Raw genomic sequence first — 16,609 nt, forward strand, 5'->3', positions numbered from 1 at the left:
GAGGAGCTTCCTGCCCCTTTTTCGAGCCCAAAGAGGGGTCTTCCCTCATCATCAGCGTCAACAACAAGTAGGGTCAATTCCCTCTTGACGAGCAGCAAAGAAAGAAGAATTCTGGTTCTTTCACGTGAAGGATTAGAACAACTCTTCTTGCTAGAAAACCATCATGGAAACAGAGCAAGGACAACCTTCAAAGTGAGCCAAGGCTGCCCCCTAAGCTTGGCCTTCAAGTCCTAGAACAAGCTGCATCAAATCAGGGTTGAAACCTTGATTTACGTGAGCAAGAACAGGTATTCCTCCATTATCTCTCCACCTGAATTAATTCCATTCTAGCTATAACTTTAGCACTAGAATGAGTTCATAGAAAGGGAGACTGATCACTGGTGGAAGATTACCCAAAGAAGGGATCTTTAACCCTCTTTACCGAGTCCAACAACTCAGTACCAGTGCTGGATTCACAAATCCCACGCCGTGTTACTCGATCCATGACCCGGGACTGTAACACATATTCAGATTGCTAGGTCTCTACATGGGTTGGGATCTGAGTATGATGCCATGAGAGCCTAATTATTGGTTAATGAGGAAGTGACCACCTTAGAGTAAGCCTTTAATAGAGTTCTTCAGACAAAAAGCGCGGTAGTGAATAAACATGACACAAATGGAAGTCTATTAGATGTTGTTTCTCCTAACCTTCCGTCATCTACTAGTAAGCCCGATGGTCAGTTTCGTGGAGGTTACAATAAAGGTAGAGGTCACTCTTTCTCTACCCGTGGTCATGGCTGAAACGATAGAGGGGATAAAAAATGCATTTATTGTGGTAGGTGAAACCATATTTCTGATAAGTGTTGGAAGAAATTTAGTTAACCTACTTGGGCCAATAATTCCATAGTCAGAGAAAAACATGCTTTTCTCACACTAGGTCTTATGGAATAATTCAATTGTTAGTACAGTGATTGGGATAGTTGACTGCACCATCTACTACTTCTACTATTGATTCTCATCCTTCATCCTCTACAAGTACGACAATGGCAGTATAGTTGGATTATTGATTCAGGAGCCTATAGCCACATGTTAGGTATGTTCTCTTATTTCAGTCCATTAATCCATCTCCTTCATATCGCCGAGTTACTTTAGTTGATGGGTCCACCTCTCCCATTCAAGGGATGAATACTATTCGTACTACTTGACAAATGTCTTTAGACTTTGTTTTGTTTGTTCCAAACTTTCCAGTCAATCTCTTGTTTGTAAGTCATATTACCAAGTCTTTAAACTGTCCACTAACATTTTAGCCTACTACTTGTGTTTTTTAGGATTTGTAGACGAAGAGGACGATCGGTTCCAGACATGAGAAGGGAGGGCTCTACCTGTTGGATGATGTTTCTGTTCCTGGAGCTGTGGCACTTACCACTGTTGATTTTTCCTACTCATGGCATCTATGCTTGGGACATCCATCATTAGTTAAGCTATGTCATTCTTTCTCTTATTTGGAAGCAGATATTTCCTTTCACTACAAGTGTTAGTTGAGAAAGCATCAATGAGCAAATTTCCCAGTTAGTTCTAGTCATAGCACCAAATTGTTTGAATTAGTCCATTCTGATGTATAGGGTCCGTGTCGGATTCCTAGTCCATTTGGTTTCAAGTAATTTGTGTCGTATATACATGATTTCAATAGAGTAACTTGCGTGTATCTTTTAATAGGAAATCCAAAGTGTTTGATGTATTCTTGAAATTTTTAATGAAATAAAATATTAGTTTGATGTTTGTGTTCATGTTCTTCTTACTGATAATGAATTGGAATATTTTAATCACAAGTTTTCATCGTTTTGTGTCTCACATGGTATTACCTATCAGACGTCTTGTCCTTATGCTTCTGAACAAAATGGGATGGCAGAATGTAAAAACAGACACCTTCTTGAGGTTACTTGGACATGGTTACTGCATATGAATGTACCTAAGTCGTTTTGGGGGGGATGCAGTTTTGACTTCTTGTTTCTTAATTAATTGCGTTCCCTCTTCTGTTTTGCATGGTCAAGTTTCTCTACAGGTTTTGAAATCAAATTGTAAATTGTTTGTTGTTGTTCCTTATTTTTTGGGTGCACGTGTTTTGTTCACATGTTTGGGACTTCAGTTGATACGTTGTCATCGAGGTCTATCAAATGTCTTTCTGGGATATTCTCATCAGTAAAGTGGGTATAGATGTTATGACCCTGCTCGATGAAAGATATTTGTCAGCTTATGTGACTACTCCATATTTTGCATCATCTTTGAGCTTCTTGTTTCTTATGAAACATCTTTGGACAATTCCTATAGATATTTTGGATGTACCCACTCTATCAGGTTCTTCTCAGTCGATGTCCTCGTGCTCCAGTAATGCCTCCAACAAATATAGCTATTGAGCCCTCTCCTCTCGATCAGTTGTCTTCCTCTTTGCCTGCAGGTCTGTGTCTCTCAGATATGCGTTTGCCTATTAGTTTTCGGAAAGGTAAACGGTCTTGTACTTCTCATCCCATCTCAAAATATGTGTCTCTTGATTTCTTTTCCCCATCCTTTAAAATCCTTTGCTATGTCCTTGTCTACTTCCACTATCCATTGTTCAATGAAGGATGTTTTTGTGTTCTCTTGAGTGGAAACAGACTGTGGATGATGAAATGAGTGTTTTACTGTTTCGGGGAACAAGATGTCTATGTGATCCACCAACAAGGTAGCGCTATTGTGGGGTGTCATTGGGTTTATACCATAAAATTTGATTTTAATGGTTTTATTGAATAACACATGGCATGACTGGTGGCAAAGAGATATACACAGACCTTCGGTGTTGATGTTTTTGAGACATTCTCACCTACGGCCAGATTTACATCTGTACATATCTTGATTTTTGTAGCAGTTAATAAAGGATGATCTCCCTTTCAGCTTGATATGAAAAATGCCTTCTTGTATGGTGATTTACATAAGGAGGTTTATATGGAGCAACCTCTTGGGTATGTTGCTCAAGGGGAAACAGGGAAGGTATGTAAGCTGTACAGGGTTATTTATGGACTTGAACAGAGTCCACGGGCATGATTTGAGAAGTTTAGTACAGTAGATATTCAGTTTGGGTTTTACAAAAGCTATTGTGACCATTCTATTTCCTACTCTAGAGGAAGACTAGTGTGGTTATCTTGGTGGTCTATGTCTAATGATATTGTATTATCTGGGAATGATCTTGAAGGCATTGCAGAAGTTAAAAAGTACTTGGCTACACATTTTCAGACGAAAGATTTGAGCTCCCTAAAGTACTTTTGTGGCGTTAATTTTTCTCATAGTAAACAAGGTATTTTTCTCTTGCAAAGATAATATGTATTAGATATATGCTATAAGAATATGGTCTGTTGGGTGCTAAACCTGTAGATACTCCCATGGAAGTCAATCATAATCTCTATGACTCACAAGGTCCTACTCTCAAGGACAAAACTTAGTAGAGATGCTTGGTAGGTAAATTGATTTATGCTACGGTTATTGGACTGGATATATAGTACAGATGCTTGGTAGGTAAATTGATTTATGCTATGGTTACCAGGCCGAATATATCATTTGTTGTAGGAGTTATGAGTCAGTTTATGTAAAATCCTCAGAAAGTGCATTTAGAAGTTGCTTGGAGGATTTTAAAGTATATGAAGAGTACACCAGAATTTTTTTTTTTTTTTTTTTTTTTTTTTTTTTTTTTTTTATGGAATGTGGAAAAGGTTTGTTGTATACTCATAATGGAAAGATAGATGTGCTTGGATATTTTAATGCAGACACATTTTACATCAGACTATTGTTGTTTTGTTGGACTTAACTTGGTAAGCTGGAAAAGTAAGAAACAGATAATTGTGGCTAGGTCGAGTGCAAAGGCGGAACATAGAGCAATGGTTTACACAGTTAGTAAACTTATGTGGATTTAATTTTGTTCTTCTTGAATTTGGTTTCCATATACAAGAACCTATACTTATGAAGTGTGACAATGAAACTGTCATCTTCATTGCTAGCAACCTTGCATTCCATGAGATAACTAAACATATAGAGGTTGATCGCTATTTTATTAGTCATGCGGTTATGCAAGAGAAGGTGGTAACTCTATATGTGATGTTTTCAGATTAGTTAGGAAATGTGTTTACCAAGCCTTTAGAAAGATGTAAACATGTGTCCTTATGTGACAATGTGGATTTGTTTGATATCTACTCTCCAACTTGAGGGGAATTGTTAAAATACCAGTTCAAGGGTATTTTGGTCATTTTTATATGATGTTTTATCCTTGCTTATATCTGTTAGATAGATAATGTTTTCGTATGCCTGTGGTTCAAATTTCATTCAAATCAGAGATGTATTTTAGCAGATATGTGATTTTTGTATCTAGGGGCATTTTTATCCTTTTTGTAATTATCACTTAAATCCTGAAATAAAAAGAAGGAAATCATGCATTTCTGGAACGAACTTCAACGTAGGCAAGGCTGCTTGCTGTCTTTTTCTTCTCCTCTCTTATTTCTTTCATTTTCTTCCCTCAAATCTATTAATTTTCACAGTGCATCTTGTTTGACATGAACCTGGTTGTAATCTGTATGTCTGAAATATTGTAGCATGGACATTCAAGATGAGTCATTCTCATATGTTTACGTGCTTATTTACAAATTTTATCAAACTTACTGCAGGAAGCACTGGTCTTATAATTTAGCTGCAAAGTTTTGTGAGGACTATGCTAAATGGGGTCCAAGGAAGAAAGTGGAACTGCAAAGCCTTCCAAACCCGCTACCACAACTCAGGTTCTGCTATTTGTCTGTCCGTGTACTTGTGCTCTGCCACAAAGATTCTCTTTGGTTTTGTTGTTATTGTGCTGAAGAAATGCTGAGACTCTGTTTTGCCTTGCAGGAATTACCAACTACACCTTCATATCCTGACTGGCCAACTCCACTACCGGTTAGTTATCTAACAAGTTTGCTTGTCTTAGAATATATCTCTTTCTCATAAATTAGTCGAATGTGTACCTCTGCTCTATTTGTTTTCCATAATTAAAACATTTCTACTCTACGCTGGGTCATAAGCAGTGGCAGCCATTAATAGTTTGAAAAGCTGCAAGTTTTAGTCAATTGAAGAAGACTTGTTATAGTTGAGATCAATGCAGCAAACTGAGAATAAACTTTTAGCTTTTCATGGTCATAAACAAGGAGGACAAGAGAAGGGGCTCTGATTTTTCTCACCTTAAAGTAAATGGCTAATGTTTAGAAACTTTTGCAAGTCATTTATTAAGGTCTGAAATGCAAGAATGACTTAAGAAAAGAGTCCTAAATCCTATCCTCTCGAAGTTGGATTGTTTTCTTGCCGATTCAAATTGGCTTCATCTTTATGATGATATTTTCGGAAGAGTCCTCAATCGGGTAGGATCCGATCACTGGCCCATTCTAATATCCACCTCGTGCGGAAGAGCGCCGGCCCCCCCCCTCTCCTCACATCCAGATTTGAAAACACATGGCTCTCGGATGCTGATTTTGATGTGCTTTTGAAAAACTGGTGGTCTAGCTTGCTGGCTTGGGGTAGACCAGAGTGGTCTCTTTCGATAAAGCTCAAGCTCCTTAAAAAGAATCTTAAGGAATGGTCCTTCCGACGTCGTCAATCAGCTAGAAATAAAAAATCCTCTCTCCTCAACCGCATCACCGTGCTGGATTCATCAGAAGAGCAAAGGTATCTAACTCAATTTGAATTTTTTACTCTCCTTTTGCTTCAAACGGAGTTGCAATTTATCCTAGTTCAGGAAAGAATCAGCTGGATGTAGAGAGCCCATTTTAAATGGCTAATTGATGGAGATGCCAATATAAAATTTTTCCCCTCCCTCGCATCGACGAGGAAGAGATCCAACCGAATTACCTCTTTATGCATCAATAACGAGGTAACATCGGATAGGATCCAAATTACTAATGAGCTGCTGAGTTTTTTCACAGATTTATACACTGATGATTATTTTAATCGACCCAAAGTTCAGTAACCTCATTTTGGCCACCTCCCTCATTCTGCTTCATCTCTTCTCGAAGCTCCTTTATCTCAGAAGGAAATTGAAAAGGCAGTAATGGGCATGGCTTGTGACCGGGCACTAGGTCTAGATGGATTCAATGGTGAATTCTACCACCGTGCTTGGCCAATTATCAAGGGAGATATTTATAAGATGGTTGAAGGATTTTTTAAGAATGGCATCTCCTTTCGCAGCATGGGGGCCTCTTTTATCTCCTTGATCCCCAAGAAGAGAAATGTTGAGACCCCGAGTGACTTTTGTCCTATCAGTCTGATCTCGAGCACTTACAAGATTATTGCTAGACTCCTTGCAAACCGGTTTAAAACTGTGCTCCCTCTAGTTATCAACCATGGTCAGAGTGTTTTCTTGAAGGGTAGAAACATTTTGGACTCCACTATGGCGGCACATGAGTTGTTGATCATTTTACTCATTCAAAGGAACCAACGTTTACACTAAAGCTGGATTTAGAAAAGGCTTTTGATCGGGTAAACTGGGTCCTTTTGGATGACATCATGACCTGCATGGGCTTCGGAGATCGTTGGAGATATTGGATTAGGAGTTACCTGTCCTCCGCAACGTATTCTCTAGTCTTGAATGGTACATCTTACGGATGCTCTAATGGCTCGAGGGGATTGAGACAAGGAGACCCTCTTTCCCCTCTCTTCTTCAACATTATGGCGGAATTCCTCTCTGCTATGCTATTTTCAGCCAGAGAGTGTGGATGGTTACATCTAACCAGCAGTTCCTCGGCTTTCAATATCCCTGTCCTTCAATATGCGGATGACACCTTGATCTTCGGAGCAGGAACAATGGCCAACATAAGAAAAGTAAAGGCGGTTTTGGGACTTTTCGAAATCTGCTCAGGTCAGACAGTAAACTGGGGTAAAACCTCCTTGATTGGGTTCAATATCAACCCAAACTCCCTCTCAGAAATGGCGGAAATACTTGGTTGCTTGATCTCTTCCACCCCTTGTACGTACTTTGGTCTTCCTCTGTTCACGGGCCGTATTTGCAAAGACCCTTTGGACTCCAATTATTGAAAAGATGGAATTGCGGCTTGCATCCTGAAAGGGTTAGTTACTAAGCAAGGCCGGAAGGTTGGCCCTTTTAAAATCATGCATTGCTGGCATTCCAAACCATTATTTATCCTTCCTGCTTTGCCCAACTTTTGTTTGTCAGTAACTGGATAAGATGAAGAAGCGTTTTCCCTGGAGAGGAAGCAGCCCTGATTTCAAGTACCATTTGGTCAGTTGGGAGGAAGTCTGCCTCCCAAAGAGCCTTGGAGGTCTTGGAATCCTACTTACTATTAAGTTGTGGAGCCTAATTAGCGCCCTATGTTGAGTTGTTCGCGGATCGACCTTCACAGTAAGGTCGCCGTGGGGGGTTGGAAGGAGGGCGGGAAGCCCTCCTCCCTTCGTCCTATCCACGATATATTGACCGTTGTTTCATTAAGGGCGGTTTGGGAATTTTACTCTTGTATTACGGTTGCCCTAAATTTCTCTTTATAATTGAGAGGCGCCTATTAGGGTTTTATCATCTTAATCCAAGGAGCATCTCGAGTTGTAGCTCGAGAGGTTAGAGAGAAACACCTGTAATTGTGCGATTTCTCTTGTAAACTATTTCATCTTCATAGTGGATTACCACATCGGCGGAAGACAGGAAGTAGTCTCACCTTGAGGCGAACCTGTATAAATTTTGTTGTTTGTTTTCGTGCTTGCTTTTCCTTTCTTCCGCAATTTTTATTTCTCGTTAGTTTGGAATTAGGGTGTTTAATTTCTAACAAGTGGTATCAAAGCTTTGGTTTGTGATTGAGAGCAATGGCTAGCGGAGATGGATCGATACTAGGGATCAACAAGTTTGATGGTATGGATTTTGCGTTCTGGAGGATGCAAATCAAAGATTATCCGTATAGTAAAAAGCTGCACGCACCACTTCTGGATATGAAACCAGAAGGTGTGAAAGATGATGAGTGGAATCTCCTCGATAGACAAGTGTTGGGACTAGTCCGATTAACACTGTCAAAGAAAGTTGCTCACAATGTCGCGTCGGAGAAAACCACAATGGGGATGATGAAGATTCTGTCTGACATGTATGAGAAGCCTTCTGCAAATAATAAGGTACATCTCATGAAAAAACTATTCAATTTAAAGATAGACAGAAAATACATCAGTTGCATCGCATGTGAATGAGTTTAGCACGATTGTTAATCAATTGACATCCGTTCAAATTAAATTTGATGATGAGGTTCGTGCTTTAATTCTTTTGGCGTCTTTGCCAAATTGTTGGGAGCCTATGAGGGCTGCGGTCAGCAACTCTGTAGGCAACATGAAGTTAATTTTTAATGATGTTCGGGATACCATTCTTGCGGAAGAAGTTCGTAGAAATGACTCTGGAGAATCGTCAACATCTAATTCTGCCCTAAGTGTCGATACTAGCGGCAGGAACTTCGAAAGAAATTCCAACAAGGGCAATGGTAGAGGGAAGTCAAGGAATGGTAGAAGCAAGTCCAAATTTGGAAGGAATCTTGAGTGTTAGAATTGTGGCAAGTCTTGTTACATAAAGAAGAACTGTAGAGCACCGAAGAAGGATGAAAAGAAAAATGATGCTGCAAATGCGGTGACTGAAGAGTTACAAGATGCTTTACTCTGGTCGGTTGATAGCCCTATTGACTTTTAGGTGTTAGATTCAGGAGTTTTTTTTTCACACCATCGCATATCATGAGATCATGGAGAATTATGTTGTTGGAGATCACGGGAAGGTGTATCTTGCTGATGGAGAACCTTTGGATATTGTCGGTTGTGGTAATGTCAGTTTGAGGATGTCACACGTGTCAGTGTGGAAAATTCACAAGGTGAGACATGTACCAAAACTTATGCGTAATCGGATCTCAGCAGGGCAGCTTGATGATGAAGGTCATAATGTGACTTTTAATAGTGCTACCTAGAAAGTCACAAAGGGATCCATGGTTGTTGCACGGAGAGTTAAAACTGGAACTCTTTACATCACTTCCAGTTGCAGAGACACGGGTGCAGTTGCTTATGTTGTTACTGATTCTAACTTGTGGCATTATAGGCTCGATCACATGAGTGAGAAGGGAATGAAAGTGCTTCAATCCAAAGGAAGCTACCAGGGTTGAAAACTGTAAACAGTAGTTTGTGTGAAGGCTGTATTTTTGGCAAGCAGAAAAAGAAACAAAAGACAACAAAATTGGAGTTGGTTCACACTGATGTGTGGGGGCCTTCAGCTGTTACTTTCCTTGGTGGTTTTAACTACTATGTGACATTTATTGATGATGTAAGCAGAAAGGTATGGGTTTATTTCCTAAAAAAGAAATCTGATGTCTTTGATACCTTCAAGAGATGGAGAACAATGGTTGAGAATGAGACAAATTTGAAGGTGAAGTGGCTACAGTCAGATAATAGGGGAGAATACATAGATGATGATTTCAAGCTGATAATGGAATCAAGATGAAGAAGACCATTCCTGGAAAACCTCAATAGAATGGTGTGGCTGAGAGGATGAAAAGAACTTTGAACGAGCGTGCTAGGAGCATGAGATTACATGCGGGATTGCCAAAGATGTTCTGGTTTGAGGCTATTAGCACTGCTGCCTATTTGATCAACAGAGGTCCCTCAACACCATTGGATTGCAAAATAACAGAAGAGGTCTGGAGCGGTAAAGAGGTAAACCTTTCTTTGTTGAAAGTTTTTGGTTGTGTTTTTTATATTCATATTGATTCTGCTGCTAGAAATAAACTTGATGCTAAATATAAGATATGTTTCTTTATTGGCTATGGTGGTATCAAGTTTGGTTCTCGCTTTTGGGATGACCAAAGTCGTCAGGTGATCAGGAGCAAGGGTGTGATCTTCAATGAAGGTGCCTTGTATAAAGACAGGTTGAGAACAGAGTCTAAGAGCACAAGTGAGAAGACAAGAAGTCTGAAGTGATTCAGTTGAGAGATCTTCCAGTTATTGAGATGGAGAATATTGCTCAAGAAGACCAAGAGAACATACCCCCAGAAGTCAATCAGAACATTCCTGTGACTGAACTCAGGAGATCTGCCAGAACTAGCAGACCACCACAAAGGTACTCCCCTGAACTGAATTATATTTTATTGATTGATAAAGGTGAACCAGAGAGTTATGAGGCAGCCGTGCAAGTTAATGAATCAATCAAGTGGGAATTGGCCATGTTTGATCGGATTCATTGTTATCCGATCAAATATGGCAGTTGACCTAGCTACCAAAAGGGAAGAAGGCCTTGCAGAATAAGTGGGTGCACCGAATAAAAGACGAACATGATGGCAGCAAGCGAAACAAGGCAAGACTGGTGGTAAAAGGGCTTTCAAAAAACAAAAGGCATTGACCACACTGAGATTTTCTCTCCAGTAGTGAAATTGACTACTATTAGAATAGTGTTTGGACTAGTAGCAAATGAAGACTTGCACTTAGAGCAGTTAGATGTAAAGACAACCTTTTTTCATGGTAATTTAGAGAAAGAAATTTACATGATACAACCACAGGGTTTCAAAGCACAAGGAAAGGAGAAAATGGTGTGCAAACTTCAAAAGAGCCTGTATGGTCTTAAACAAGCTCCAAGACAATGGTATAAGAAGTTTGACACCTTTATGACTAGTTATGGTTTCTTGAGGTGCCAGGCAGATCATTGCTGTTATGTGAAGAAGCTTGATGACTCATACATCATTCTACTACTATATGTTGATGACATGTTGATAGCAGGTGCTTACAAACAGGAAATAGACAATTTGAAAAGGGAGTTGTCGAAGAAGTTTGCAATGAAGGATGTGGTTGTTGCAAAACAAATCCTTGGGATGAGGATTACTAGAGATACTGATGTCTTGAAATTGTCACAAGAAGAATATGTGAAAAAGGTGCTGAGTAGATTCAACATGAATGCTGCAAAACCAGTGAGTAATCTTTTGGCTAGTCATTTTAGGCTATCTAAAGACCAGCAAAGAGATGGTATGGCTGTAGTCTTTTTGGGAAGAATTAGGTCTCAAACATGGAAATAATGTGATGTATTGTGACAGTCAGAGTGCTATTCATTTAGCAAAGAATCTTGTTTTTCATGCCAGAACAAAGCACATACAGGTGCATTATCACTTCATCAGATCGGTTGTGGAGGATGGAGTCTTAGCACTTGAGAAGATTCAAGGGAGTCAAAATCTGGTTGATATGTTGACAAAGACTATTACGATCGAGACACAACTTCAATTGGACTTCTCTTTGAGGATTGAGAAGTTGTTGCTGTTGCAAAGGAGATATTGATGATGGATTAGTCTCCAAGTGGGAGGTTGTTAAGTTGTGGAGTCTAATTAACGCCTTATGCTAAGTTGGTCGTGGATCAACCTTCACGATAAGGTTGGCGTGGGGGTTGGAAGGGGGGTGAGAAGTCCTTGTCCGATCCATGATATATTGACTGTTGTTTCATTAAGGGTAGTTTGGGAATTTTACTCTTGTATTGCGATTGCCCTAATTTTCTCTTTATAATTGTGGGGTACCGCTATTAGGGTTTTATCATCTTAATCCGAGGTACATCTCGAGTTGCAGCCCGAGAGGTTAGAGAGAAACACCTGTAAGTGTGCGATTTTTCTTGTAATCTATTTCATCTTCATAGTGGATTACTGCAGCGGCAAAAGATTGGACATAGTCTCACCTTGAGGTGAACCTTTATAAATTTTGTTTTTTGTTTTTGTGGTTGCTTTTCTTTTTTTCTGCGATTATTATTATTGGTCTCGTTAGTTTGGAATTAGGGCGTTTAATTCCTAACACTTACCAAAGACATGAACCGTGCCTTGCTCCTTAAATAGATTTGGAGACTCAACTCATCTGCTCCAAACCTCTGGAAAAATATGGTGCTATCCAAGCTCGGTATTACTTTGAATTGGTGAACCAAAGGGGGAAACAGAAGGCAATTATCATCTAAATGGAGATCTCTCTATCTCCTTACTCCAATTTTCTCATCGGCAGTCCGATTCTATGTGGGTGATGGCCATCATATCAAATTTTGGGAAGACTGGTAGTTGAGTGATATGCTTCTTCAGAACACTTTCCCTAGCCTCTTTAGAATTTCAAGATTAAGGAATATTACCATTGCTGAAGTCGCCGATAATGGGGGATGCAACATTCAACCTCATCGTGGTCTATCTGAACTTGAAGGTCTTGAAGCCAGCGCATTTTGGACGCTTCACAACCAACCAAAATTCAAGCTAACAAATCAGATAAATTAATCTGGTGGCCAGATAAAAGTTGCTCCTTCTCTGTCTCCTTCGCTTACCTTGTTATTTGAGGCGGGATTACTCGTGGTCCCAAGCATGCAGTGGAGTTCACATGGCATCTTAGCGCCCCCCCTAAAATAAAATTCTTCATGTGTGTTGAGTTGGGTCCAAGGCCCATCCCAAAATGACTAGCTAACTTAGGAAACCTCTTTTCCAACAAATAAACTCAAGATTTTTGTACTCAGTAATCCATGTGGGACTATTCCTTAACACTCCCCCTCACGTGTAGACCCTCTTTTGTGGCTCTACAAGTGGATAATTTAGGAGTAGGCAGTTAGGTGTAGGCCTTTTTTTGTGGCTTTACAAGTGGATAGTTTAGGTGTAGGCTCTCTTTTGTGGCTCTACAAGTAGATAATTTTTAGGTGCAGGCCCACATATGAGTACCTACTCTGATACCATGTTAAATTGGGTCCAAGGCCCTATCCCAAAATGACTAGTCAACTTAGGAAACCTCTTTCCCAACTAATAAACTCAAGATCTTTGTACTCACTAATCCATGTGGGACTATTTCTTAACAATGTGGAGTACATGCCGCAACAAGATTCTCTCAGCTGATAATCTCAGAATTCGTGGCTAGCTCGGGGTTGACCCTATTTACCCTTTCTGCCATGCCAATGAAGAAACTGTTAGTCACCTGCTTTTCTTGTGGCCTTTCTCTTGGGAGATTTGGACGTCGATTATTAACCGAATTGGGCTCCATCTCTACTTCTCAGAAGATTTGGCCGCTGCTTGCCGAATGCTTGCAGGGACCCCTGTCCCCAGTCTTGGAAAATTGATGATCTCTGCCCTCTCCGCATTCATACCCTGGGGCCTTTGGCTAGAACACAATCAAAGAAGATTCAATGCCAAGTTCAGTACTCAAGATAGAGTCATTGAAACCATCTCAGGCAATATTGTTACTTGGTTTCACTCTTGAAAAGCCTTTGCCCCCTTCTAGGGATCTTCCATCAGAAATAATTGGAGGTGTCTTGCCGAGCTCCACACTTCTTCGAAGCCCCCGGTTATTTCTAAGTGGACCCCGCCGCTTGCTGGTGTCCTTAACTTGAACTTTGACGGATCTTCTTTCGGTAACCCTGGCTTAGGAGGTTTTGGCGGTGTGATTCGTGATTCTCTTGGGAACTAGATTGTCTCATTCTCCGGCCCTTTCAATATTGCGGACTCCACGACGGCTGAGCTTCAAAGCCTACTTAATGGGCTCCGTGTTATCCGCGATCATTGCTTCGGGCCCATCCTGATTGAGGGAGACTCCAAGGTGGTGATTGGTTGGTGTGAGAATTCCATTGCGCCTCCGTGGTCCTTTTTTGAAATTATGGATATTGTCAATTTATTTGACCGTTTTTGGTCTCTCATTCTGAGGTCAGCAAATTCTGTGGCTGATGTTTTAGCCAAGCAAGAAGCCTCCTTGCAATCTCTAGTTGTTAGGAGTTAGCTCCTCCTTTTGTTCTCTTAATAAAATCACATTTCATAAAAAAAAGAAAGGGTATGGGAAGTGCAGTATATAAATTGCATGCACCTAAATGGTGAGGTTTTTATGAGCTATGCATGAACTGTAAAGTGATGTTGTTCAAGATATCCAAATGTTTTCCTTTTGTATTTAATATTTGAAGTTGTGCTTCATTTGCATTAGAAGTCTTTTAATAGTTGCTAAGAAAGAACACATGTTTGGTTCCACACGCTTATCCCAACTTGATTACAAGTAGATTAAGTCTTGCTCAGTGGTAATGTCCATGAGTTTATTACTGGGAAATATTCTATCTTTCCTATAATCCTGCACCCTGCTCTATTGAATTCACTGTTTTATTTCTCTCATTTCAATTAATGATGCTTCTAGTGACATAGATTTACTGACTATAATAGTTCAATTAAGTCTATATGCCCAACCATGGAGCTAAACATTTATTCTCTGGCATTGACCTCTCTGCTGTAGAACTGATATAGACAGAAGTTGATGTGATTTTATGTTGCTGTATCAGTTTCTTTCACTCAGATATAGTAACTAGCATTTAGGTAAATAAGCTTAAATCAGATGATAAAATACCTTAATGTTCTTTTTCTCAACCTCTTCTTTTTTATACCCCTATGATGATATTAAAACATTAAATGTTTGGGGCCCTACAATTTGTGCCTTTATGCCTACAGCACACGTCAGTGGGTAGTAAAACACCCCCCAGAAGTTATGCTTCATGTCTCAAGTGATAAATCTTTATAGCACTGAGAACATTTCTAGTTGTCATTTATATCTGCATGTTGTTGTAAACAGTAAGGAGCTTACAGTTGGGTTTTTTTTACTAGGCATATTATGGAGCTGGAGCTGCTCCTTCACCTGCATTTTACCCCCCAACTGTTTCTTCTCCAACTCATCCCTATCTTTGGGGAAGCCAGGTGACAACATATAACCATATGTGGTATGTGGAAATATTAGCTTTTTGATCATCTTGTGAGTGTGAAGCTTCTTACTGCTCGTTTGCTGGTGATTTCAGCATTTGATGTCACCATATGGGACCTCTCTACCTTATCCCCCTATATATGCTCACGGTGGAATATATGCTCACCCATCCATGGCTCCGGTAAAAAAGATCTAATTTCTATGCTTTGTTTAATGGTGCTTTCTTTTCCATGCGAATTTCCTGTTTCAGATAGTAGAAATGTTTTATGAAATATTTATAGAAAAAAGAATTGGAGAAACTATCATATTTCCTCTGACGAATAACTATCTTTCTTTAGGCCCAAGCAACGGTGATTACACAAGCAGAAACAGATGGGAAGCCATTGGACATGAAAGACTGCAATTCTATGAAGAAGTCCAAAGGCAGATCAGGAAAAACTGGTGGAAAATCTGGGGATGGTGGAAAAGCTGCCTCTGGATCAGCAAATGATGTGGTGTCCCAAAGGTGTTTAAACTTTGATATTCTTGCATCTTATTTGTTTTCTGCTTTTTGGAACTAATTCAAGTTGCTGTAAACAGTGGAGAAAGTGGAAGTAAAAATTCGTCTGGGGCAAGCGAGGAAAATGCTAATCAACCTGTATGAGTTTGTCTTCCTTGCATATATGCTGCACTTTATTTCTCATTGTTATCATTGCAATATGCTTTGTTTAATTTTATGGTACTTGTATGTACTAATGTTTTCTTCGTTTTCAGGGTTTTGCTGCAAAGAGGAAGAGAAGTTTCAATCAGATGCTTGCAGATGGTATAGTTTTCGTCTGGAGTATCTTGAAGTCTATTAGTGTATTGAAATGAAATTGACATCTTTAAAAATCAGGAAATGAAGGAAATGAGAAATTGTGGAAAAACGTGAACATTCTAGAGTTTGCTGTTGGTGTCCACTGTGGAAGTTCCTAGTATCTGCAACTTCATTCGTTGGTTGACAGTTCACATATCTGAATAGTAGGAGCATATCTTATTGTTTCAGGGATGCGGAAAGTTTCAGTTATGATATAGTTATATCACATAGAAGAAAGTTTGTTTGTGTCCGTGATTCATCTATTTGTCTTCCTATGGTGGATGTTAGATGTAAAATTGTGATAAGTTCTTCATGTCTTCACTTGTATTAGCACACTTCTACCGTGGGCACTAACATCAGAAAGAGACCTTAAAAAAATCTCCCATAGTTTTCTACTCTGTCTTCCTCCATGATTTTTACTGATGTTACTTTCTTAGCCTTTAACTTGAAGTTGTAGAACTGCAAATGCATGACAAAATAATGTTCATCTCTACTCTGGTGCAACAGTTGACTCATCCTTAGCTAATAGAGGGCCAGCGAGTCTTCCAGTTTCAATATCAGGGAAGCCTCCTGTAACTATGCCTGCAACAAATTTGAATATTGGGATGGATCTCTGGAACTCTTCCCCTGCTGGGGGTGTGACCATTAAGGGCAGATCTAACTCAGCTAGCACACCGTCAGTTGTGGTGCCGCCTCCACTGGCAGGACGTGAAGTGGTCCCACCAGACATGTGGATTAATGTGAGTAACACATCAACATCTTTTAACTTACATGTTATGTTATTCACCAGTTTTTTTTTTTCTGAACATTTTAAAGCACTCAAGAATACAAAAGATTGTCTATAAAATGGTTTCATCCAAAAATAACATAAAAAAGTTAGTTGTTTTCATGAAAAATTACTAAACAAAACATGATTTTTCTGTCAATTTGCACAATGGAGTGAATGTCCTGCAATACATACCTATTACACCAAGATTTTTATAGTGGTTCACAATCACTATTTTAACTTGCTACACTCCCAGGAATCCCTTGCCCTGGAGTTAAAGATTTCACTATGATATGCATCACGACACC

At 39.6% G+C, this 16,609-nt stretch overlaps 1 protein-coding gene across 3 annotated transcripts in view; it reads left to right on the forward strand.

Moving 5' to 3' along the window:
* The window catches only part of LOC137953290 (G-box-binding factor 1-like), a 45,618-nt gene that overhangs the window by 15,177 nt on the left and 13,832 nt on the right, over positions 1-16,609 (forward strand). For 2 of the 3 annotated variants that reach the window (XM_068800616.1, XM_068800615.1), the window contains 8 exons: positions 4,665-4,775; positions 4,882-4,929; positions 14,607-14,696; positions 14,795-14,881; positions 15,039-15,205; positions 15,280-15,337; positions 15,454-15,502; positions 16,043-16,275. In XM_068800616.1, coding sequence (XP_068656717.1) covers positions 4,716-4,775; positions 4,882-4,929; positions 14,607-14,696; positions 14,795-14,881; positions 15,039-15,205; positions 15,280-15,337; positions 15,454-15,502; positions 16,043-16,275 — 792 coding nt within the window. In that variant the 5' untranslated portion in view covers positions 4,665-4,715. Of the gene's footprint in view, positions 1-4,664; positions 4,776-4,881; positions 4,930-14,606; positions 14,720-14,794; positions 14,882-15,038; positions 15,206-15,279; positions 15,338-15,453; positions 15,503-16,042; positions 16,276-16,609 lie in introns of those variants that run through there. The other variant, XM_068800618.1, reaches the window with a different exon arrangement.

Source organism: Aristolochia californica, unplaced genomic scaffold (genome assembly GCF_029961685.1).
Source record: "Aristolochia californica isolate CCGP_79_NKW_82.1479 unplaced genomic scaffold, dmAriCali1.0.hap1 SCAF_16, whole genome shotgun sequence".
NCBI lineage: Eukaryota > Viridiplantae > Streptophyta > Magnoliopsida > Piperales > Aristolochiaceae > Aristolochia > Aristolochia californica.